This window comes from Coregonus lavaretus, assembly GCF_964263955.1.
Source record: "Coregonus lavaretus genome assembly, contig: HAP1_SCAFFOLD_47, whole genome shotgun sequence".
Lineage (NCBI taxonomy): Eukaryota > Metazoa > Chordata > Actinopteri > Salmoniformes > Salmonidae > Coregonus > Coregonus lavaretus.
The window spans coordinates 2,971,724-2,996,460 of record NW_028161510.1 but is presented as its reverse complement, the minus strand read 5'-3'; the positions used below and the strand labels follow the sequence as shown (position 1 = coordinate 2,996,460).

Sequence of the window (24,737 nt, the reverse complement as noted above, 5' to 3'; positions counted from 1 at the left end):
ATATTTGAGATTCTTCAAAGTAGCCACCCTTTGCTTTGATGACAGCTTTGCACACTCTTGGCATTCTCTCAACCATCTTCATGAGGTAGTCACCTGGAATATATTTTGATTTGTTTAACACTTCGTTGGTTACAGCATGATTCCATATCACATCGATTACAAAAAATATATATTTAATATATTTAAATCCCACATTGTAATGTAACAAAATGTGAAAAAGGTTCAAGGGAGTGCAGACGTTCTAAAGGCAATGTATTATATTAGGTTAACATTTCAAAATAGTCTGATGCATATCCTGTAGATCAGATCAAATAGCCTGTAGATCAGATCAAATAGCCTGTAGATCAGATCAAGGAACGCTGTCTATACTTCCATCCCTTTGGTTATTGGCTGATTCCATCGCCAGCAATGCCCAAAAATATTATTGGAATTCTCACATAGAAAGTAATTGGAGTCTGTTATGATGAGTTTCTGTTCAAAGAATCAAGGATATACTTAGACATTCTGTATTTAATGATCGGTACCGGGTTAGAAACACCAACGGACATAGCTATGCCGTTTTGCTGTTTCCAACTAACTAACAAAGAAGACCCTCTACCTTTTATATACCCTCTTGGTCCTCCTTCCTTTCACATCCATCTGGAAACCATCATAGGCCACTCTCTGTTCTTATTACCCTTTGCCCTCAGGTCACTACATCCTGTCCATCACTCACACTACCCTGACCATCACTAACCTACTTTGACATAAGGAATGTAGACTTCCTGGCACCAGACTAATTATCTAGTAACTCTGTCCCCACAATACCATGACATTGCATCATTACAGAGTCTAAAATAAAAAATAAGCTAAATCAATTTGCCCTTTTTCCCGATAGGGAATGTCCTATTGGTCTGAAGTGTAAGATATTGGTTTCTCCCTTGGGAGCCCCGGGTTCATATCGTGCGTGTTACATACAGTTACAATATTTTGAGCGCTGGAAATCTGCGTAGCAAGCAAACAGACTGTGGATTATCTTTAACATTCTGTGAAAGTAATACTCACTTTTAGGAATGGGTAATCGTTTACAAGTTGCAAGCTATATCATGAACCCATTGTTGAAAAACACATTTTTGTTTGGTAACTTCCTGTTGTTCAACGGACCGGAATGAAGAAGCAGTGTTTGGAAAAAATGTATTTGGTGTCCATTAAGTCTTAAACAGCAAGGGGGCATTGTTTCCACTCCGTTGTGGCCGTCCCCATTTAAATGCAAGACCTCATCATACCATTGTTGTGTTGTTTTACCCTCAGTGTACTAACTTGAACTCCACTACCCTCTTTTTGGGATTTACAGGAAACACCTATCCCACCCCCCTCCTCCCTCTCCCTCCAACCCTCCTCCCCCCTCCCCCTCTTGGGGTCCCCAGGTCGTGCCTCTCCTGGTAACTTACTGCTGGGTCTGAAGAGGGTGTCTGTGCTGCTGGTCGACTGCAGGAAAACACCGGGACAGAGTGGGTTTATGCTCTTACATACATTTATTTTGGGACACTCCCTAGATGTCCTTAATTACCATTAAATACAATCACTAACCTTCTTAAAATGTATAATCATTAGAAGCACTCCTACCCCATTGGTTACATTGATGATTTTAACCCATCCAAAATGCTCAAATCTGATCACAAGAGTTTGGAAAGCTGGGCCTTTAACTAACTTCGATATGAAGAAGGAACCCTAACTGTCTGTCTTTGTTTCACAGGGGACAGCCCTAACCGTCGCTCTCTCATTAGAAGGGGCTTATCATCTGGGGAGGCTAACCAACATCATGATGCTGACGAGGCAGAGAAGAGTCTCTCCAGATCAGAACACCTCAGAAAACACCAGCAGAGCCTTACAGGGAAGAAACCTCACCGCTGCTTTGACTGTGGAAAGAGTTTCACCTCTTCAGCAAGACTTAAAACACACCAGAGAATACACACAGGAGAGAAGCCTTACAGCTGTGATCAATGTGGGAAGAGATTCACTGAGTCAGGAAGCCTGGTTGAACACAAGAGAATACACACAGGAGAGAAGCCTTTTGGTTGTGATCAGTGTGGGAAGAGATTCACTCAGTCAGGAAGCCTGGCTTTACACAAGAGAATACACACAGGAGAGAAGCCTTTTGGTTGTGATCAGTGTGGGAAGAGATTCACTCAGTCAGGAAGCCTGGTTGAACACAAGAGAATACACACAGGAGAGAAGCCTTACCACTGCTCAGACTGTGGAATAAGCTTAACCACTTCAGGTGGACTTCTAGTACACCAGAGAACACACACGGGAGATAAATCTTATAGCTGTAATCAATGTGGGAAGAGATTCACTCGGTCTGGAAGCCTGGTTTTACACAAGAGAATACACACAGGAGAGAAACCTTACAGCTGTGATCAATGTGGGAAGAGTTTTCCTAGATCAGACCATCTGGTAATACACCAGAGAACACACACAGGAGAGAAGCCTTACCACTGCTCAGACTGTGGAATGAGCTTCTCCAATTCAAACGGACTTGTAGTACACCAGAGAACACACACAGGAGAGAAGCCTTACCACTGCTCAGACTGTGGAATGAGCTTCACCACTTCAAACGGACTTGTATTACACCAGAGAACACACACAGGAGAGAAACCTTTTGGTTGTGATCATTGTGGGAAGAGATTCACTCAGTCAGGAAACCTGGCTTTACACAAGAGAAAACACCACACTGTTGGGTAACCTTTCCACTTTTGTTAGCTTAATCCAGTTAATGGTAGACTAGTGTACATACACCGGAGAGAAGCCCTACAGGGTGAGTTTTGCCACCTCAAGCGTTCTTAATGTGGCCTTCCTTAGTGTAATGTGATGTACTGTCAACAAGGGGTCCACCCTCTGATAACTGTAACTATCCATTATTTCCAGATTTCTATTAATTGCAATGTGAGTGAAATAGTCTGTGTTTGAATGGTGTGGGCGTACGTACCCCAACAACAGAATGGTGTGGGTGTTTCCCAACAACAGGATTGGTCAGCTCAGAGAAAGCAGGGCGGTAGCTCCTCCCCATCTCTCTGCAAGTCTATCGTTAGGGTTAAGGCAAGGGTCCGTTTAGCATGTTGACTAGTTGGGATGTGGTCAGAAAAGTCCCTTAAGTCGCTGCCGTCCCACAGTCTGTTGACAGATGCTATGATACCAGTTAAGTCTGTTCACCAGAGATTACAGAAATGTTGGCAGGTAGATTTCTTTGGTTTGCTTAGCGAGCAAGTTAGAGGGATCTGAAGACTGATAACAATGTCTGAGGACAATTCACCATCACCATGATCAACCCTGTCTACCATCCAACTCACCATGATCAACCCTGTCTACCATCCAGCTCACCTTATTTTGAAATGACATGATATTGTTTGGCAGAATGAACACAGTGTAGTGAATATTTTCCCAAACTGCGTTACCCACTCCAGTCAGCAGATGACGATGTGAGTCTTTTAAGAGCTGTTTCCTCCAATGGACAGGACGCTTTTTCAACAACAACACTGACTCATCAGCCGCCTCGGTAGCTTGCTAGAAAACAAACAAACCACACAGTTTGCTGCTTCAGTGTTTTTTAGATATTTTTCTCAGATGTTACTATGGTATACTGAAGTATAATTACAAGCATTCCATAAGTGTCAAAGGCTTTTATTGACAATAACGTTAAGTTCAGGCAATGAGTTAATATTTGCAGTGTTGACCCTTCTATTTCAAGACCTCTGCAATGGCATGCTATCAATTAACTTCTGGGCCACATCCTGACTGATGGCAGCCCATTCTTGCATAATCAATGCTTGGAGTTTGTCAGAATTGGTGGGTTTTTGTTTGTCCACCCGCCTCTTGAGGATTGACCACAAGTTCTCAATGGGATTAAGGTCTGGGGAGTTTCCTGGCCCATGGACCCAACATTTCGATGTTTTGTTCCCCAAGCCACTTAGTTATCACTTTTGCCTTATGTCAATGTGCTCCATCATGCTGGAAAAGGCATTGTTCGTCACCAAACTGTTCTTGGATGGTTGGGAGAAGTTGCTCTCTGAGGATGTGTTGGTACCATTCTTTATTCATGGGTGTGTTCTTAGGCAAAATTGTGAGTGAGAGAGCATTTAATGTGATTCATTGGAAATAAATGACTGTCTTTGATACAGGACCACATTTTTTTCATGAAGATTGTATACATATTTCATATACATTACCCTATGTTTCAGTCTGTTTTAACATCTAAGATTTCCCTTCATGCCAACAACTGTAAGAATGCATTTGCTGGCCTCCTGAGTGGCGCAGTGGTCTAAGGCACTGCATCGCAGTGCTAGAGGTGTCACTACAGACCTGGGTTCGATCCCAGGCTGTGTCGCAGTTGGCTGCGACCGGGAGACCCATGAGGTGGCGCACAATTGGCTCAGCGTCATCCTGGTTAGGGGAGGGTTTGGTCGGCCGGGATGTCCTTGTCCCGTTGTGCTCTAGCAACTCCTTGCGGCGGGCTGGGCGCATGCACGCTGACATCGGTCGCCAGTTGTACGGTGTTTCCCGCCGACACATTGGTGCGGCTGGCTTCCGGGTTAAGTGAGCAGTGTGTCAAGAAGCAGAGCGGCTTGGCGGGGTCGTGTTTCGGAGGATGTGTGGCAATGGACCTTCGCCTCTCTCTCGAGTCCGTACGGGAGTTGCAGCGATGGGACAAGACTGTAACTACCAATTGGGGAGAATAATGCATTTGCCTACCAGCAGCAGATAACCATTGTCACATTCAGTTTGCTTATAGTGAGGTGTTAAGTTATTTATCTTCTAATAAATTCATTAAAAATCCTACAATGTGATTTTCAGGATTTGTTTTTCTCATTTTGTTGACGTGTACCCATGATGAAAATTACAGGCCTCTCTCATCTTTTTAAGTGGGAGAACTTGCACAATTAGTGGCTGACTAAATACTTTTTTCCCCACTGTAGTTTTGATGTCTTCACTATTATTCTACAATATAGAGCATAGTAAAAATTTAGAAAAACCCTTGAATGAGTAGGTGTTCTAAAACTTTTGACTGGTAGTGTATGTAAATTAGATTTTTCTGTATTTAATTTAAATAGATTTACGCACAACAGCGTTCTATCCAAGCTGGGAGAGAGCACGAGGAGGGATCATGTCATGCAGGTTCAGGTAGCAGCTAAAGGACAGTTGTATGTTATTTTAAAAATCAATTGGTAGCTGATTAGTATGCATGGACAATTTATTTTAAAATCTGCAATGTTTGAATGTCCATTTTTAATTACTGAATTAGAAATGACATTATTACCACCAGCCAGCAGACTATAAAATTGCAGCATTACGACACCGTGTATAGATTTCGTGAAATGTTAGGCCCTGTGTTGCTCAGTTGGTAGAGCATGTCGTTTTGAAACGGCAGGATTGTAGGTTCGATTCCCGCGGGGGGCCAGTATGGAAAATATATATATATGCACTCACTAACTGTAAGTCGCTCTGGATAAGAGCATCTGCTAAATGACTAAAATGAGAAAATGACGACCAAATAGAGGCCTACCAATAAACCTTTATCCATTAGCTAAAGCAAAGCTTTACATGCTCTTGCACCACAGGAACCCTATCATCGATTAATTAGGCACGCAGCCGCATAGACATGTCTCTATTTCAGCACGATGTACAGCGATCGGTTTGTGAGTGGCTGTCTGGCTGAAACATTCAATTTTATTTTATATTAGGGAGAGGCCCAAAGTCCAACATTGTGGGGTCCAGAGAAACTGCGTAAACTTTAGAAAATTAGTTACTAAAAGCAGAAGGCTTCCTAAGACTGGAGTAAAAGTAATTTCCTCTCAATCTTAAATAAGCATGCCCCATTCAAAAAATACAGAACTAAGAACAGATATAGCCCCTGGTTCTCCTCAGACTTGACTGCCCTTGACCAGCACAAAAACATCCTGTGGCGTACTGCATTTGCATTGAATAGCCCCCGCGATATGCAACCTTTCAGGGAAGTTAGGAACCAATATACACAAGCAGTTAGAAAAGCAAAGGCTAGCCTTTTCAAACAGAAATTTGCATCCTGTAGCACTAACTCCAAAAAGTTTTGGGACACTGTAACGTCCATGGAGAATAAGAGCACCTCCTCCCAGCTGCCCACTGCACTGAGGCTAGGAAACACTATCACCACCGATAAATCTACAATAATCGAGAATTTCAACAAGCATTTTGCTATGGCTGGCCATGCTTTCTTCCTGGCTACCACTACTCCAGCCACCAGCTCTGCAGACAGTGATGTTCTGAAAGAGCTGCAAAATCTGGACCCCTACAAATCATCTGGGGTAGACAATCTGGACCCATTCTTTCTAGAATTAGCCGCCAAAATTGTCGCAACCCCAATTACTAGCCTGTTCAACCTCTCTTTCGTAACGTCTGAGATCCCCAGAGATTGGAAAGCTGCCGCGGTCATCCCCCTCTTCAAAGGGGGTGACACTCTAGATCCAAACTGTTACAGACCTATATCCATCATGCCCTGCCTTTCGAAAGTTTTTGAAAGGATCACCGACCATTTCAAATCCCACCGTACCTTCTCCGCTATGCAATCTGGTTCCCGAGCTGGTCATTGGTGCACCTCAGCGACGCTCAAGGTCCTAAACGATATTATAACCGCGATCGATAATAGACAGTAAAACATTAAACATTTAAACATTTTAGTCATTTAGCAGACGCTCTTATCCAGAGCGACTTACAGTTAGTGAATACATATATATATTATTATCTTTTATACTGGCCCCCCCTGGGAAACGAACCCACAACCCTGGCGTTGCAAACGCCATGCTCTATCAACTGAGCTACATCCCTGCCGGCCATTCCCTCCCCTACCCTGGACGACGCTGGGCCAATTGTGCGCCGCCCATGAGTCTCCCGGTCGTGGCCGGCTGCGACAGAGCCTGGATTCGAACCAGGATCTCTTGTGGGACAGTTAGCACTGCGATGCAGTGCCTTAGACCACTGCGCCACTCAGGAGAAGCAGTACTGTGCAGCCGTCTTCATCGACCTGGCCAAGGCTTTCGACTCTGTCAACCACCGCATTCTTATTGGAAGACTAAATAGCCTTGGTTTCTCAAATGACTGCCTCGCCTAGTTCACCAACTACTTCTCAGATAGAGTTCAATGTGTCAAATCGGAGAGCCTGTTGTCTGGACCTATGGCAGTCTCTATGGGGGTGCCACAGGGTTCAATTCTTGGGCCGACTCTTTTCTCTGTGTATATCAACGAGGTCGCTCTTGCTGCTGGTGACTCTCAGATCCACCTCTACGCAGACAACACCATTTTGTATACAGCTGGCCCTTCATTGGACACTGTGTTAACAAACCTCCAAATAAGCTTCAATGCCATACAACACTCCTTCAGTAGCCTCCAACTGCTCTTAAACACTAGTAAAACTAAATGCATGCTCTTCAATCGAACGCTGCTGGCACCCGCCCACCCGACTAGAATCACTACTCTCGACGGGTCTGACCTAGAGTATGTGGACAACTACAAATACCTAGGTGTCTGGTTAGACTGTAAACTCTCCTTCCAGACTCACATTAAGCATCTCCAATCAAAAGTTAAATCTAGAATTGGCTTCCTATTTCGCAACAAAGCCTCCTTCACTAATGCTGCCAAACATGCACTCGTAAAACTGACTATCCTACCGATCCTTGACTTCGGCGATGTCATTCACAAAATAGCCTCCAAGCAAATTGGATGTAGTCTATCACAGTGCCATCCGTTTTGTCACCAAAGCCCCATACACTACCCACCACTGTGACCTGTATGCTCTTGTTGGCTGGTCCTCACTACATATTGGTCACCATAGCAACACCCATCCGTAGTATGCGCTCCAGCAGGTATATCTCACTGGTCATCCCCAAAGCCAACACCTCCTTTGGCCGACATTCCTTCCAGTTCTCTGCTGCCAATGACTGGAACGAACTGCAAAAATCTCTGAAGCTTGAGACTCTTATCTCCCTCACTAACTTTAAGCATCAGTTGTCAGAGCACCTTACCGATCACTGCACCTGTACACAGACCATCTGAAAGTAGCCCAGAAGCCTACTGCTGGAGTATTATTTGTATGTTGGCGGAAGTCCTATTTTTCAGTCGAACTGTAGTGGTGGAGTCACATGTTCTCTATTCTCCATTTTGTCTTGTGACTGTAGGCAGAGAGTCACATGTTGAAATATAACGTTTCGGTCCTCTACCTCCCTGATCTAAAAGGTCCGTAGACTAGAGATAAACATCTAGTTAACTTCGCCTGAACTCTGCAATCGACCATAAACACGTTTCTACAATGAATCAGGTGAGTTTAGATTAATTTAAACGTTTTTATAACGGGTCTTTGTAGCCTGCTTCATGCTTTTACACTGCACGCATTTAATGGTCCTTGACTTTTGGAAAATCATTTGTGTAGTTTAGCTGGTTACTCGTAACCAGTCCGGGGTAAGGATGAACTCGACAAGGGGGCATCAGAAATGACTAAGGGGGCACAACTATTTTGGCTTGCTGATAACACAGGATGGATAATAATCGATAGTACAATTGTAATTATCTAGACAATTTTTGCTGATGTTTGCAAATGGTGTCTTAGAGGATGTTGACTCAGCTTGTAGAAGCATCTGGAGAGCATTTCTATAGGGGAACCCTAAAACTGAGGAAGTCTGTTATGTGGAGTCCTGGGATTGGTCTGGAAAACACCCATATCAGGTTACATAGGATATATATATACTATGGTTTGGGACAAAGGAGGGGGGAACAACATATTAAGAGATTGGGCCGTTGTTCTCCAGATGTCTGCAGAAGTCTGTAAATTGGCGCTGAAATCTTCAAATGTAATAAATAATTATAACGAGGACAGTGTCAGCGGATTCCTTGTTCTCACAGCATCTCAGCATCGTTTCTCGACACAATTACACATTACACAGGTCTCAGGCAGCCTCTGGAACTGCCGTTCTGCTGCCAACAAGGCAGAGTTCATCCCAGCCTATGCTACCCTCCAGTCCCTCGACACCTTGGCGCTGACAGAAACATGGATTACCACTGAAAACACTGCTACTCCTACTGCTCTCTTCTCGTCTGACCATGTGTTCTCGCATACCCCGAGAGCATCTGGTCAGCGGGGTGGTGGCACAGGAATCCTCATCTCTCCCAAGTGGACATTCTAAATTTTTCCCCTGACCCATCTGTCTATCTCCTCATTTGAATTCCATGCTGTCACAGTCACTAGCCCATTTAAGCTTAATATCCTTGTCATCTATCGCCCTCCAGGTTCCCTTGGAGAGTTCATCAATGAGCTTGACGCCTTGATAAGTTCCTTTCCTGAGGATGGCTCACCCCTCATAGTTCTGGGGGATTTCAACCTCCCTACGTCTACATTTGACTCATTTCTCTCTGCCTCCTTCTTTCCACTCCTCTCCTATTTTGACCTCACCCTCTCACCGTCCCCCCCTACCAGTGGCGGCTCCTGAAAAAATTCTCAGGAGGGGCAATTTTTCTGATGATTTAGGTGACCTACACACATTTTAAAAAAGATATGTCCAGCAACAACATGAAGAAAGGGGCAGCATATAAGTCAATACCAGAAGCATTTATTGACTGATCTGGGGAGATGGATTCCAGTTTCTGTGACAGATTATAAATAATCTCTGATGCCTTTGTTATATTAGCTTTTGGTTGAATGTACTGTCGTAGTAAATATATAATGTTATAGCTTGGTCTGACTAAAATCTTGTGCATGACCCATTTTGTGTTGGGCGTTTGTTTTCAATCAATGCTGTTCCTATCCTATAACAATGGACAAAATAGTCCTATCTTGTCAGCCTTGTCAGCAGGTGGCCAAGGACAACACCCACGCCATAGGTCTCTCAGTTCTTCCAACTCACAAGTTCTTGCTCTGAGGACACACACACACACACACACACACATCATCACTGATAACACACACACACACACACATCATCACTGTTAAACACACACACACACACACACATCATCACTGTTAAACACACACACACACACACACACAAAAATCCCCTCTCTTTAGGCTGAACATTTGAAGACAGAGAACCCGACTCAGAGCCAATGCAACAGTGGAGGGGACCTCGCCCAACTCATCAGGACCAATCAGAAGATCAGAACTACTAGATTCAACCTACATCATTTATTGTATAAAATGTCTGCACACAATGTTTTCGGGGCTCTCTTCAGATAGCTCCCTAAGAGTTTGACGAACGAGTCCGTGCACGCGATTCCAGATATCTTTACCTCTGAATAAACTGCCTTTATTATACCATATCCACCCTGTCCAAAGTCTCTACTTGGTCTCAGTTCTCCAGTAAACTTGTGATTATCAACAGTACACAACGGTAACAAACAATTGGGGGAACTCACGGGGCAGATAGTAAGGTCGCAGTGACACAGAAAGCAGTTCAATGTCGGGGCTCGGGGGTACAGAGTCGCTCTCTTACCAGGATCGATTTTCCCTGTGACTGTCAGATCGCGGTCCGCTCTGACCAGGGTGAAGCCGGCCGGCTCCACTTCTCTGTCCGGGACTCTGTCATCCAGCCAAGTCTCCCAGCTGTATTGGATTCCGCTGCCAGCAACGTTTTCATTATTTAGTCCGTTCGTAGCGGGTATGTACACGATCAACAAGATCAGTCCAAAACCCACCACTGGAAATCCATGGTTGGCAGAATGTTTGTAAACTAAGTGTACAAATTAAAAACGTAAAATAACGCCACTAAGTGTACAAATTAAAAACATAAAATAACGCCACACTGCAGGTCGCAACAGAGACGCTGCTAGCCGCTATTTTCTTAGTTACGTTCATGGTTACATCACGTATGACGAAAGCGCGTAAGTGCAAGCCCACAGACACCCATAGAGATTGTACTGAAAGCTTTGAAATTTGAAAAAAATAGATTTTACATGACAGGCTATGAGAGACTTCTGGGCGATTTTCAACCTGACTGAAATCGCCCCAAAAACGGGCGGGGCCATTTGAAGCACGACTTTAGCCTGATTTGACATTTAGTGGCAGTCAGATCAGATTAGAACACTGATAACTACTGTTGCCGTGATATAATTGATTAGAAAAAAAATCCCTTCCTTTTCCCGTTTGGCAGTGCGTCGCCCATATCGCCCTATTGAACAGGCCGTCCCTGCCCCCTACTCACAAGGCAGGCAATACACTTGACCTCATCTTTACTAGATGCTGTTCTTCTACTAATCTCACTGCAACTCCCCTCCATGTCTCCGACCACTACTTTGTATCCTTTTCTCTCTCCCTCTCCTCCAACACTACTCACTCTGCCCCTACACAGATGGTAATGCGCCGTCGCAAACCTTCGCTCTCTTTCTCCCGCTACTCTCTCCTCTTCCATCCTATCATCTCTTCCCTCTGCTCAATCCTTCTCCCTCCAATCTCCTGATTCTGCCTCCTCAACCCTCCTCTCCTCCCTTTCTGCATCCTTTGACTCTCTATGTCCCCTATCCTCCCGGCCGGCTCGGTCCTCCCCTCCAGTCCTTTGTTTAAGACATGGTATTTATATCCTATGTGACATAATATGGCACAATTAACACAGGATGGATAATAATCGATAGTACAATTACACACAATGTATTTGCAGCCACGCACGGCTGTCTTGCAGCAAGAATACGAGAATACAAGCTACTGCACCGCTTTACAAACATGGACAATTCATAAATAGCAAGTCATGACAACGTTACACAGCTACATGCACAATACCCAACAATCCAATGCAAAACAGTTGCTAATTACCGTAATAACACTTTCTCATGCCAATACAATGCATTTCCAATCGCGGAAAGCAAACAATAATGTACAATGCACTACCAACAACTTATCGGTACAATGCAGCTTGGATGCAGCTACCAAGCTGTCTTCCCACTAGAGTGCCGTCCTACGCTAGTATGATAACAGATAAATTACTATTCCATAACTACCAGTTGTTTATGGCAACACTATAGCTACATCGTTACTCAACCATTGGTCAAGGTCTGCTCACCCTCATCAATGTAATGCAAAGCACCTCTTCTACATTATAAAACAATCAATTATATTATAAACCAAACATTTCCAATCAAAGAAATTAAGCAGTATACTTGGCTGCAACGGCAATAAAGAAAATCACGTCTACGCCTATTTCTGACGTTTGCCACGCATTTCCAAAAGCTAGCAAATAACAAAATAATACAAGCCCAGCCAGGCTGCCTGTTCTTTCCCAGATTCAAGAGTTGTAGCCGCCTTGATGCTGTGTTGAACCTCCTCAGCAGTCTCTCGTTCCCCGTGGAATTTGCTTGTAAGATCCCTCTCATATCCATATATAGATCCACCACATATTCTTTCAGATTACTACTCACTACTCTTTGCCATTTGCTTGGAGCGGGGGTGTACAAGTGTGCTTGAATTTCTCCCATAACTCATCAAACTGCATCTGCCTTTGAAACACGCGCTACAAAATGCCAGTTTTCTCTCACAGTACAGGCGGGTTGGGTATTTCCCCAGACAAACCTGCGCTGGCTCCTCATCACCGAGGTCGTCAGGCACTAACGGAGGCGTCGGTGCTTGTAATATACTGTCGGTGCTGCTGCTAGGTTCGGTCTTGGCGGCTGCAGGCCCCTCCTCGGGTTGGTTACCTCCTATGTCACCAGGCTGCAAGACGGTTGCGCAGGTGCCTTTGCTGCTGGGCTCGGTGGCCTTGGCCTCTGTGATTAGCGTCGGCCCAGCGGCCTTGCCTTTGGCCTCTGTGGCAGGCTTCTCCCCGCCGCTTTGATCCGATACTGCCGTTGTGCCCTGTCGAAGCCACTTTCTAATATCCATCATACTATCAGCTACCTACCTAACTGTTAACATTAGCTAAATTCCATCCAGCTGTGCGGTGAATGTTTTTTTTTCTTCGTAGTACGTAACTTTGAAAGTAAACCTAAACAGTCAAATTGACCCCACCCTTCTACTGTGAAAATCATCCTTAATTACTGTGAAGGCCAATCAAAATCTGGGTTTTTTCAACCGGTAAAATGTGTTTGACGTACGTATGATACCTGCAAGGGAGTTGCATGAATGAAGCACAACAAATGGGTTGAGCATGACGGAGGGGGCAGATTGTGGGACAGAACATTGAAAGTAAACCTAAACCGTCAAATTGACCCCGCCCATCTACTGGGCTTATTGTGGGACAGAATATGGGCACAATATTCCAACTAAGGGGGCATTGGCCCCTTTTTGCCCCCTGGTGGCGCCAGGCCTGCTCGTAAACCTACATTTCTGCCCACAACGTAAAGGCTGACACACTTTGTTTATTCTTTCGTAAAGAACAGAATGTCCCGGCCACCGAAACAAAGTGTAACTTGAAGTCAACCTCGTTCGTGATGTCCGAGGAAGTAGGTGTAGGGTGAAGTTTAGCGTTTTCCCACTAATTATTTTATTATTTATTTTATTTTATTTTTTTGTCATTTAGCAGACGCTCTTATCCAGAGCGACTTACAGGAGCAATTAGGGTTAAGTGCCTTGCTCAAGGGCACATCGGCAGATTTTTTCACCTAGTCGGCTCGGGGATTAGAACCAGCGACCTTTCGGTTACTGGCACAACGCTCTTAACCACTAAGCTACATGCCGTCCCCATTCATACTAATAATTAAGGTTAGGATTGTGAGAGGCTAGCTGAGCCTAGATCTGTAGGGAGGGAGTGAAGCAAAGTCTAGGCTACGCCATCGATGGTTCTGAATTCTCATAATGTCAGTACATTGCTTTTATAATCGAATGAGACAAGTAATGTGATGTTTTGTAAAAATGATGATTCATTTGACGGATGACTATCAATGCAAACAAACTCTGTGCAATGTTTGTTCCTTGTTTAATGACAAACCGTACTCTCTAATGACAAACCGTACTCAGTCAGTAGTGATTCTTGGTCATTTTCAGTCTGTGATGTCACTACCGACACTCTTTTCATCAAATTGAGCTTTTCACATGCTCTGATTCCTAGAATAGGCTGTACACTATTTTCCACGATCAGCAGCTGTGCTTTTGAACTGTTTCCCTTAGTGCTGTAAAGTTACTATGCAGCTTCCTGTGACTGGTACGTTCTCCCCAGTAGAACCAGTAACCTTCCTGTGACTGGTACGTTCTCCCCAGTAGAACCAGTAACCTTCCTGTGACTGGTACGTTCTCCCCAGTAGAACCAGTAACCTTCCTGTGACTGGTACGTTCTCCCCAGTAGAACCAGTAACCTTCCTGTGACTGGTACGTTCTCCCCAGTATAACCAGTAACCTTCCTGTGACTGGTACGTTCTCCCCAGTAGAACCAGTAACCTTCCTGTGACTGGTACGTTCTCCCCAGTAGAACCAGTAACCTTCCTGTGACTGGTACGTTCTCCCCAGTATAACCAGTAACCTTCCTGTGACTGGTACGTTCTCCCCAGTAGAACCAGTAACCTTCCTGTGACTGGTACGTTCTCCCCAGTAGAACCAGTAACCTTCCTGTGACTGGTACGTTCTCCCCAGTAGAACCAGTAACCTTCCTGTGACTGGTACGTTCTCCCCAGTATAACCAGTAACCTTCCTGTGACTGGTACGTTCTCCCCAGTAGAACCAGTAACCTTCCTGTGACTGGTACGTTCTCCCCAGTAGAACCAGTAACCTTCCTGTGACTGGTACGTTCTCCCCAGTAGAACCAGTAACCTTCCTGTGACTGGTACGTTCTCCCCAGTAGAACCAGTAACCTTCCTGTGACTGGTACGTTCTCCCCAGTAGAACCAGTAACCTTCCTGTGACTGGTACGTTCTCCCCAGTAGAACCAGTAACCTTCCTGTGACTGGTACGTTCTCCCCAGTATAACTAGTAACCTTCCTGTGACTGGTACGTTCTCCCCAGTAGAACCAGTAACCTTCCTGTGACTGGTACGTTCTCCCCAGTAGAACCAGTAACCTTCCTGTGACCGGTACGTTCTCCCCAGTAGAACCAGTAACCTTCCTGTGACCGGTACGTTCTCCCCAGTAGAACCAGTAACCTTCCTGTGACCGGTACGTTCTCCCCAGTAGAACCAGTAACCTTCCTGTGACTGGTACGTTCTCCCCAGTATAACTAGTAACCTTCCTGTGACTGGTACGTTCTCCCCAGTAGAACCAGTAACCTTCCTGTGACTGGTACGTTCTCCCCAGTAGAACCAGTAACCTTCCTGTGACCGGTACGTTCTCCCCAGTAGAACCAGTAACCTTCCTGTGACTGGTACGTTCTCCCCAGTAGAACCAGTAACCTTCCTGTGACCGGTACGTTCTCCCCAGTAGAACCAGTAACCTTCCTGTGACTGGTACGTTCTCCCCAGTAGAACCAGTAACCTTGGATTTTCACGGGGCCTCCCGAGTGGTTGTTGTGGAAAATCGTCCTTATCCGCATAAAAAAAAAAAAATAGAGACCAGCTGGTCTGCAGAGCGACTACTCTTCAGCTTCTGTTTGTTTTTAATGGTGCCGTAATCTGACTTCTCCTCCTGTTACTACTCAGTTTTTAGAAACAATAGTGACGTGACCAAACCCTATTTAGTAAAAATAACAGAGCCATTTCAGCCACCTAGGGGTTTTAAACCTTCTTTCCATAGCCCCTATTCAGTCAGATTATATTCTATCAAAAAGTAACGGTTTCCATTTATATTCCTGATACCCCATCCCTACTGTTTTACTAGGTTTCGCTATGTGTACTCTCCCTCGCGGACACCTACCTGACAATTTTTCCTGATTTTAAAGCAGAACCTGTACAGGGCAGTAAGAGACTGGTCCTCAGCCACATGGAACCAGCTTGCCTCTGCTACCTACAGTGATGGTCCTCAGCCACATGGAACCAGCTTGCCTCTGCTACCTACAGTGAGGGGGAAAAGTATTTGATCCCCTGCTGATTTTGTACGTTTGCCCACTGACAAAGACATGATCAGTCTATCATTTTAATGGTAGGTTTATTTGAACAGTGAGAGACAGAATAACAACAAAAAAATCCAGAAAAACGCATGTCGAAAATGTTATAAATTGATTTGCATTTTAATGAGGGAAATAATTATTTGACCCCTCTGCAAAACATGACTTAGTACTTGGTGGCAAAACCCTTGTTGGCAATCACAGAGGTCAGACGTTTCTTGTAGTTGGCCACCAGGTTTGCACACATCTCAGGAGGGATATTGTCCCACTCCTCTTTGCAGATCTTCTCCAAGTCATTACGGTTTCGAGCCTGACGTTTGGCATCTCGAACCTTCAGCTCCCTCCACAGATTTTCTATGGGATTAAGGTCTGGAGACTGGCTGGGCCACTCCAGGACCTTAATGTGCTTCTTCTTGAGCCACTCAAGCCACTCCTTCGTTGCCTTGGCCGTGTGTTTTTGGTCATTGTTAAGCTGGAATACCCATCCACGACCCATTTTCAATGCCATTTTCAACCCATCCTCTTCCTGCCACTACCCCATATAGACATTCTGGGTTTTCATAAGGGCAGTCAAGTGGTCCTCCTTTGATGTTGCAGGGCTTCCCACTAGCATTTGTATAATGTCCTGGTTTCCCTGGGACTGGGATCACCACTGTCAAACTCATGCCCCATTCGGTTCTGGTCCTTATGGTCCACTACTAAGAAAGTCGCAAGCTTTATGATGAAACTGGCTCTCATGAGGACCGCCACAAGAATGGAAGACCTAGAGTTACCTCTGCTGCAGAGGATAAGTTCATTAGAGTTACCAGCCTCAGAAATTGCAGCCCAAATAAATGCTTCACAGAGTTCAAGTAACAGACACACCTCAACATCAACTGTTCGGAGGAGACTGTTTGAATCAGGCCGTCATGGTTGAATTGCTGCAAAGAAACCACTACTAAAGGACACCATTTCGCTATGTGTACTCTCCCTCGCGGACACCTACCTGACCATTTTTCCTGATTTTAAAGCAGAACCTGTACAGGGCAGTAAGAGACTTGTCACGCCCTGGCTCGGGGGACTCTCGTATGTTGAGCCAGGGTGTTAGTTTCTATGTTTTGTTGTGGGTCTAGGTTATTGTATTTCTTTGTTTGAGTGACTCCCAATCAGAGGTAACGAGTGTCAGCTGTTGGCTCGTTGTCTCTGATTGGGAGCCATATTTAAACTGTCTGTTTTCACTTTGTGTTTTGTGGTTTCTTGTTCCTTTTGGTTTGTGTATCGAAGGACTTCACGTTTCGTTCATTGTTTTGATCGTGTGATCTAGTTAATAAATAATAATATGTTCACCCGCAACGCTGCGCCTTGGTCATCTCTCGTAGACGATCGTGACAGAAGAAACCACCAAGACCAGACCAAGCAGCGTGTCCAGGAGCCATCGCTAATAGATCTCAGTGGCAGCTTCGACTGGGTCAAGCCCATTGAGGAGCTGAGTGACGAGGGTTGGAGACAGAGGAGCGAGAGGTGGGCGAGAATGATGGAGGCCTGGCCCACGGGGAGGAGAGACCCCCAGAAAATTTTTAGGGGGGGGCTCACGACGTCGGGGCAGCAGGAGGCCGCTATGGAGCGGTCCAGCGGGGTTGCAGAGGAGGCCGCCAGGTTACGGGGGCCACTGGTAGAAGAGGGGATGGAAGGTGTAGAGGCACGGCGAGAGGTACTGGCGTGTGTTGCCAGTCCGGTCCGGCCCGTTCCAGATCCCGGTGTAGAGCCAGTGGTGTGTGTCCCCAGTACGGTCCGGTCTATTCCTGCTCCCCGCACCAAACCTACGGTGTGCGTCGACAGCCCAGGCCGGCCCGTTCCTGCTCTCCGCACCAAGTCTGTGGTGCGCGTCGCCAGCCCGGCCCATCCATGCGTCCCGCATCAAGTCTGTGGTGCGTCTCGTCAGCCCGGCTCTGCCCGTTCCTGCTCCCCGCACCAGGTCTGTGGTGCGCGTCGCCAGCCCAGTCCGGCCCATTCCTGCTCCCCGCATCAAGCCTGTGGTGCGTCTCGTCAGCCCGGCTCTGCCCGTTCCTGCTCTCCGCACCAGGTCTGTGGTGCGCGTCGCCAGCCCAGTCCGGCCCATTCCTGCTCCCCGCATCAAGTCTGTGGTGCGTCTCGTCAGCCCGGCTCTGCCCGTTCCTGCTCTCCGCACCAGGTCTGTGGTGCGCGTCGCCAGCCCAGTCCGGCCCATTCCTGCTCCCAGCACCAAGTCTGTGGGGCGTTTCGTCAGCCCTGTCCGGCCCGCTCCTGCTCCCCACACCAAGCCAGTGGTGTGCGTCGTCGGTCCGGCACGGCACATGCCTGTTCCACTGGAGCCGGATCCGCCGCCTAGGCGGAGTGCCCACCCGGTCCCTCCCCTGTTGTGTTTCGTTGGCGCGGTCGGAGTCCGTGCCTTTAGGGGGGGGTACTGTCACGCCCTGGCTCGGGGGACTCTCGTATGTTGAGCCAGGGTGTTAGTTTCTATGTTTTGTTGTGGGTCTAGGTTATTGTATTTCTTTGTTTGAGTGACTCCCAATCAGAGGTAACGAGTGTCAGCTGTTGGCTCGTTGTCTCTGATTGGGAGCCATATTTAAACAGTCTGTTTTCACTTTGTGTTTTGTGGTTTCTTGTTCCTTTTGGTTTGTGTATCGAAGGACTTCATTTTTCGTTCATTGTTTTGATCGTGTGATCTAGTTAATAAATAATAATATGTTCACCCGCAACGCTGCGCCTTGGTCATCTCTCGTAGACGATCGTGACAAGACTGGTCCTCAGCCACTTGGAACCGGCTTGCCTCTGCTACCTACAGTGAGGGGAAAAAGTATTTGATCCCCTGCTGATTTTGTACGTTTGCCCACTGACAAAGAAATGATCAGTCTATAATTTTAATGGTAGGTTTATTTGAACAGTGAGAGACAGAATAACAACAAAAAAATCAGGAAAAACGAATGTCAAAAATGTTATAAATTGATTTACATACTGTGTAACTGAATACAAAACCAACATTGTTATACATATGATTAGATCGGCTTATTACACCAACATTCATTTATATTATTACACCAACATTCATTTATATTATTACACCAACATTCATTTATATTATTACACCAACATTCATTTATATTATTACACCAACATTCATTTATATTATTACGCCAACATTCATTTATATTATTACACCAACATTCATTTATATTATTACACCAACATTCATTTATATTATTACGCCAACATTCATTTATATTATTACGCCAACATTCATTTATATTATTACACCAACATTCATTTATATTATTACACCAACATTCATTTATATTATTACACCAACATTCATTTTTAACATGATCATCTAAATATGGTAAGCGCAGCACTTATTCACATTCATTAATGAATAACTTCATGACTTCCAATGGAGTACCACAGTATGAGTCATAATACCCATAAAACTGAACCTAACCTAGGATAGTATCTCAGATCTGGAGCAAGCCCTATTAAACAACCTTGTCTCAAAACCTGAATATGAATACCTTTGCTGCAAATGTGCCATACGTCCGTGCCTGTACATTTTGCCGAAATTACACAAACCTAAAACACAACAAGGCAATTATCCAGGCAGACCAGTGGTTGCAGGAATAGACTCAATGTTAAAGCCATTGTCGAGCTTTGTAGACTATTTTATTAAATCTCATGAGCAAAAGCATTGCCATCATATGTGAAATACTCTATAGACTTCATAAACAAGATCTCACCAATAAGGGGATTAACAGAAGACTGTATTTTGGTCACATTAGATGTGGAGAGTCTGTATAGCAGCATTCCCTACACGAGGGCTGGCAGCCTTAGCTCACTACTTGAGAGACCGAGACACGAGGGCTGGCAGCCTTAGCTCACTACTTGAGAGACAGAGACACGAGGGCTGGCAGCCTAAGCTCACTACTTGAGAGACCGAGACACGAGGGCTGGCAGCCTTAGCTCACTACTTGAGAGACCGAGACACGAGGGCTGGCAGCCTTAGCTCACTACTTGAGAGACCGAGAAACTGACAAACACCCACCTACAAACTTTATTCTAGAGCTGAATTTGTTTTGACATAATTTATAACTATTTAAGGTTTGATGATGAATACGACCTCCAAACGAATGGAACATGGATGGGCTCCACATTCGCTCCAAGCTATGCTAACCTTTATGTGGGTCTGTTTGAAAATCGTTTTTGTTAACAATGAAATACCATTATTGAATAAAATCCTGAAGTGGTATCGATATATTGATGACATTTTTTGCATATGGGGAGGAACGGGAGAAGAGCTGTCAGACTGTATGGCATTACTCAATGACATTGACCCTAATCTCAAATTCACTATTGAATGTGACACTAAACATGTTCATTACCTCGAGCAAAGTGTGAGATGCTGTCAAGAAACAATGGCATGTTTTATCATCGGACCCAGCTCTGCCAGCTGAATTTAAGAAACCACCACTTATTGTACAAAGGAGAGGTTGCAATTTACGCGACATGTTGGTCGATGCCAACTGCCAGCCACAAAATAAAATGAGCCAGGCTCGTTTACGCCCTCTTCCGAATGGCAGCTATCAAATAAAATCCAATCAAATTTTATTTGTCACATACACGTGTTTAGCAGATGTTATAGCGGGTGTAGCGAAATGCTTGTGCTTCTAGCTCCGACAGTGCAGTAATATCTAACAATTTCACAACATATACCCAATACACACAAAACTAGTAAGGAATGGGATTTAAGAACATATATGGACAAGCAATGACAGAGCGGCATGGACTAAGATACAGTAGAATATTATAGAATAGAATGCAGTATATACATATGAGATGAGTAGTGCAAGATATGTAAACATTATTAAAGTGACTAGTGTTCCATTTCTTAAAGTGGCCAGTGATTTCAATAGGCAGCAGCAGCCTCTAATGTGCTAGTGATGGCTATTTAACCGTCTGATGGCCTTGAGATAGAAGCTGTTTTTCATTCTCTCGGTCCCAGCTTTGATGCACCTGTACTGACCTCGCCTTCTGGATGATAGCGGGGTGAACAGGCCGTGGCACGGGCGGTTGATGTCCTTGATGACCTTTTTGACCTTCCTGTGACATCGGGTGCTGTAAGTGTCTTGGAGGGCGGGTAGTTTGCCCCCCGGTAATGCGTTTGGCAGACCGCACCACCCTCTGGAGAGCCCTGTGGTTGCGGGCGGTGCAGTTGCCGTACCAGGCGGTGATTGTTATGGGTGGAAGATGGCACATTGATGCCATCTGTTGGTAAATGTTCATTACTGCAACTCCAGTGTTTTACCGGTGTACTTGAGATACCCGGATGTATTGCAATATACTGAACAAGACTGGTTACTCGCATCAATGCCTCTGCCTCGTTATTTAACATTCAAACATGGTGTCAGAGTCGGATAACTAACCATGCTTTCCGCAAATTAGAGTCACCTGTTCTGGTTTTAAAAAGCTTAGTTGAGTAAAACTTCTCCGGAATTGTCCTTAGCTAGATTAAGTTTGCTAGTTAGCTTCAGTGTTGTTAGCACCGTTTAGACATGGCAGCTAACATTTCCCCTCCCGCCGTTATGAAGCTCAGCGGAGATTGGAGCACAAACTGGGATACGTTTAGAGGTGAATGGGAGGACTATGCACTAGCAACGGGACTTCGGGAAAAGGACGATGAGGTAGTGGCTGCCACTTTGAGGACTATAATGGGAGCAGAATGCCGACACGTATACAAACACAACCTGAACCTAACAGCAGCTCAGCAAGGTAACGCTACAGCTATTCTTGATGCTCTCGAACTTTACTTTAAGCCAGCAAAGAACGTTATCTACGAGCGTTATGTTTTCGGTTGTTGCAAACAGGAGGACGGGGAGTCCATTGACAGCTTTGTCACTAAGCTAAGGGAAAAGGCAGCTACATGTGACTATGGTGCTTTAAGAGATGAACTGATCAGAGACAAGATAGTGCTTGGCATAACTAATGAGGGCACCCGCAGACGTTTGCTGAGAGAACGTGACCTGACACTAGTCTTGGCAGTGGAGACATGCCGTGCAGCAGAGCTTACGGATATACAGATAAGGTCCATGGAGCTAGAAAGGCAACATATGGACAATGTCAATGCTACATTCAGGCAGCCAATAAAGAAATTCCCTTTTGCCACAGCTAATGCTAATACTACAGCCAACTCTGCAGTAGACAACCCCAATGCATGCCGATATTGTGGCATTTCTCATGGACGAGGAAAAGAACACTGCCCAGCCTATGGAAAAATATGCAAATCCTGTGGTACAGCTAATCACTTCGCAAGGGCCTGCATGAAAAGCAAGAGAAAGGAGGGTAAAGTGCACTCCATTGAAATAAACACAGATGAAGGGAACAACAGCACAGAGGATGTATATGCTAGCGAGTGCATAGGGGCAGTAAGGGCAAAAGGAAAAAAATGGTTTGTCACTCTGCTACTGAATAATAAACCACAGCAATGCCAGCTAGATTCAGGGGCCACATGTAACGTTATGAGCCTTAAAGATAAAAGGAGGCTCGCGCCCAGAGACAAACTCACACAGAGTAGCACCAAGCTGAAACTGTATTCAGGCCAGTTCATGACCTCTTTAGGCCTGTTTGTGACAGAGTGTGTTTTACGTGGCCAGAAACACACTCTTGAGTTTGAAATAGTTGAGGCTAGTCAATAGCCATTACTGTCAGGTTCTACATGCGAGCGCCTTGGGCTTATTAACTTCACCATCCCAGCTGATCTTAACATTATAGACAAAGTCCAGGCTGGGCCCCTGAGCAAGGAGACTCTCTTAAGCAAGTACCATGATGTCTTCAACGCACCAGTCGAGTCAGTTCCCGGCGAAGTCCACTTTGAGTTGGATGCAGCAATCCAGCCTGTCCAGTGTGCACCTCGCAATGTACCAGTGGCCATGAAAGCAGCTACAAAGGCTCAGCTTGACAAATACGAAGCAGATGGCCACATCATATCCGTCACCGAGCCTACAGACTGGATAAGTAATATGGTTATCGTCAAGAAACCAGACAAGCTACGGATATGCATAGATCCTAAACACCTCAACCGGGCTCTGAGACGTTCACATTACATTATGCCCACGTTGGAGGATGTTCTTTACAAGCTCCCAAAGGCCAGAGTCTTCACGCTCGTGGACGCCAGAGATGCCTTCCTGCAGTGCAAGCTTGACGAGCCCAGCAGCTACATGACCACCTTTTGGACACCCTGGGGCAGGAAGAGGTGGTTGAAGCTCCCGTTTGGTGTCTCCGTGGCTCCAGAGGTGTATCAGCGGAAACAGCACGAGCTGTTGATGGGACTCAGCGGCGTGGAACCCATAGCAGATGACATCCTCGTAGTGGGCTGTGGGGACAGTGATGAGGAGGCAGAATGTGACCATGACGCCAAGCTGCTGGCCCTGATGGTCAGATGCAGACAGGTCAAGCTAAGGCTAAGCATAAAAAAGCTTCAGTTTAAAGTGCCAGAGGTTCGCTTTCATGGGCACATCTTGTCCTCCACCGGATTGAAGGCGGATCCAGAAAAAGTGAAGGCTGTCTTGGATATGCCCCACCCATCTGACGTGAAGGCTGTGCAGCGCTTCGTTGGATTCGTCACCTACCTGGCCAAGTTCCTACCGCGGCTCTCTGAAGTGTGTGAACCACTAAGGAGGCTCATGGACAAGGACACCATCTGGCATTGGCTCCCAAAACATGACACAGCGGTGAGGGAAATAAAACAACTGGTCACCCAGACACCTGTACTGCGATACTACGATGTGTCAAAACCTGTCACGATTCAGAGTGACTCAAGCCAGTATGGACTGGGCTGTTGCCTCATGCAAGAGGGCCAGCCTGTGGCATTCGCCTCTAGGGCACTCACTCCAACAGAGCAGAACTATGCCCAGATAGAGAAGGAGTGCCTCAGCATTGTGTTTGCATGCCAACGCTTCCACCACTACCTGTACGGGCGTGACAATATTACCGCAGAGACAGATCACAAGCCCCTTATTGCTATATTCAGCAAGCCTCTCCTGAATGCCCCGAAACGACTGCAGAGCATGCTACTGGCCCTACAAAACTACAACCTCAAGGTGGTGTATAAGCCAGGGCCGGAGATGTATGTGAGTGACACGCTTAGCAGGGCTACTGCATCAGGCACTCACACACGCTCCATGCATGAACAACACGCAGTGTGCAGCTTACAAACAGAGCAAGTGGATGTTGAACACATCAACCAGGCTGACTACCTCAATGTTACGGACCAGCGCCTTATACAAATCAGACAGCACACAGACAGGGACGAGCAACTCCAGGCATTGAGGTCTGTGATTCTGATGGGCTGGCCCGACTGCAAGGAAGAAACTGCTTTAGCCACCAGAGAATATTGGCCAGTCAAAGAAGAGCTCAGTGTTCAAAACGGAGTAATATTCAAGGGTCAGAGAGTCGTTATTCCCCGGTCTCTGCGCCCTGAGATGTTGGCGCGCGTGCACTCAAGTCACATAGGAGGTGAGGCCTGTTACAGACAAGCACGTGACACACTGTATTGGCCAGGAATGCAGAGTGAAATCAAAGACTATGTCAGTAAATGCACAATCTGCAACGAATATGCCATTGAGCAACAGAGAGAGACGATGATGTCCCACGAGCTACCAATGCGCCCCTGGCAGATAGTAAGTCTAGATCTCTTCCAGCACAGTGGCAAAGACTTTCTGCTGGTAGTTGATCATTACTCAGACTTCTGGGAGATTGACCTCCTCCCCGACCTCTCAGCAGAGACAAC

At 45.8% G+C, this 24,737-nt stretch overlaps 1 protein-coding gene across 1 annotated transcript in view; it reads right to left on the bottom strand.

Moving 5' to 3' along the window:
• Positions 1-20,460, bottom strand: part of LOC311120526 (uncharacterized protein) — a gene marked incomplete at its 5' end in the record, with an annotated part of 79,098 nt that extends 58,638 nt beyond the window's left edge. Inside the window, one exon of the mRNA XM_084195110.1 lies at positions 20,454-20,460. Coding sequence (XP_084051236.1) covers positions 20,454-20,460 — 7 coding nt within the window. The remainder of the gene's footprint in view (positions 1-20,453) is intronic.
• Positions 20,461-24,737: the final 4,277 nt, after the last annotated feature.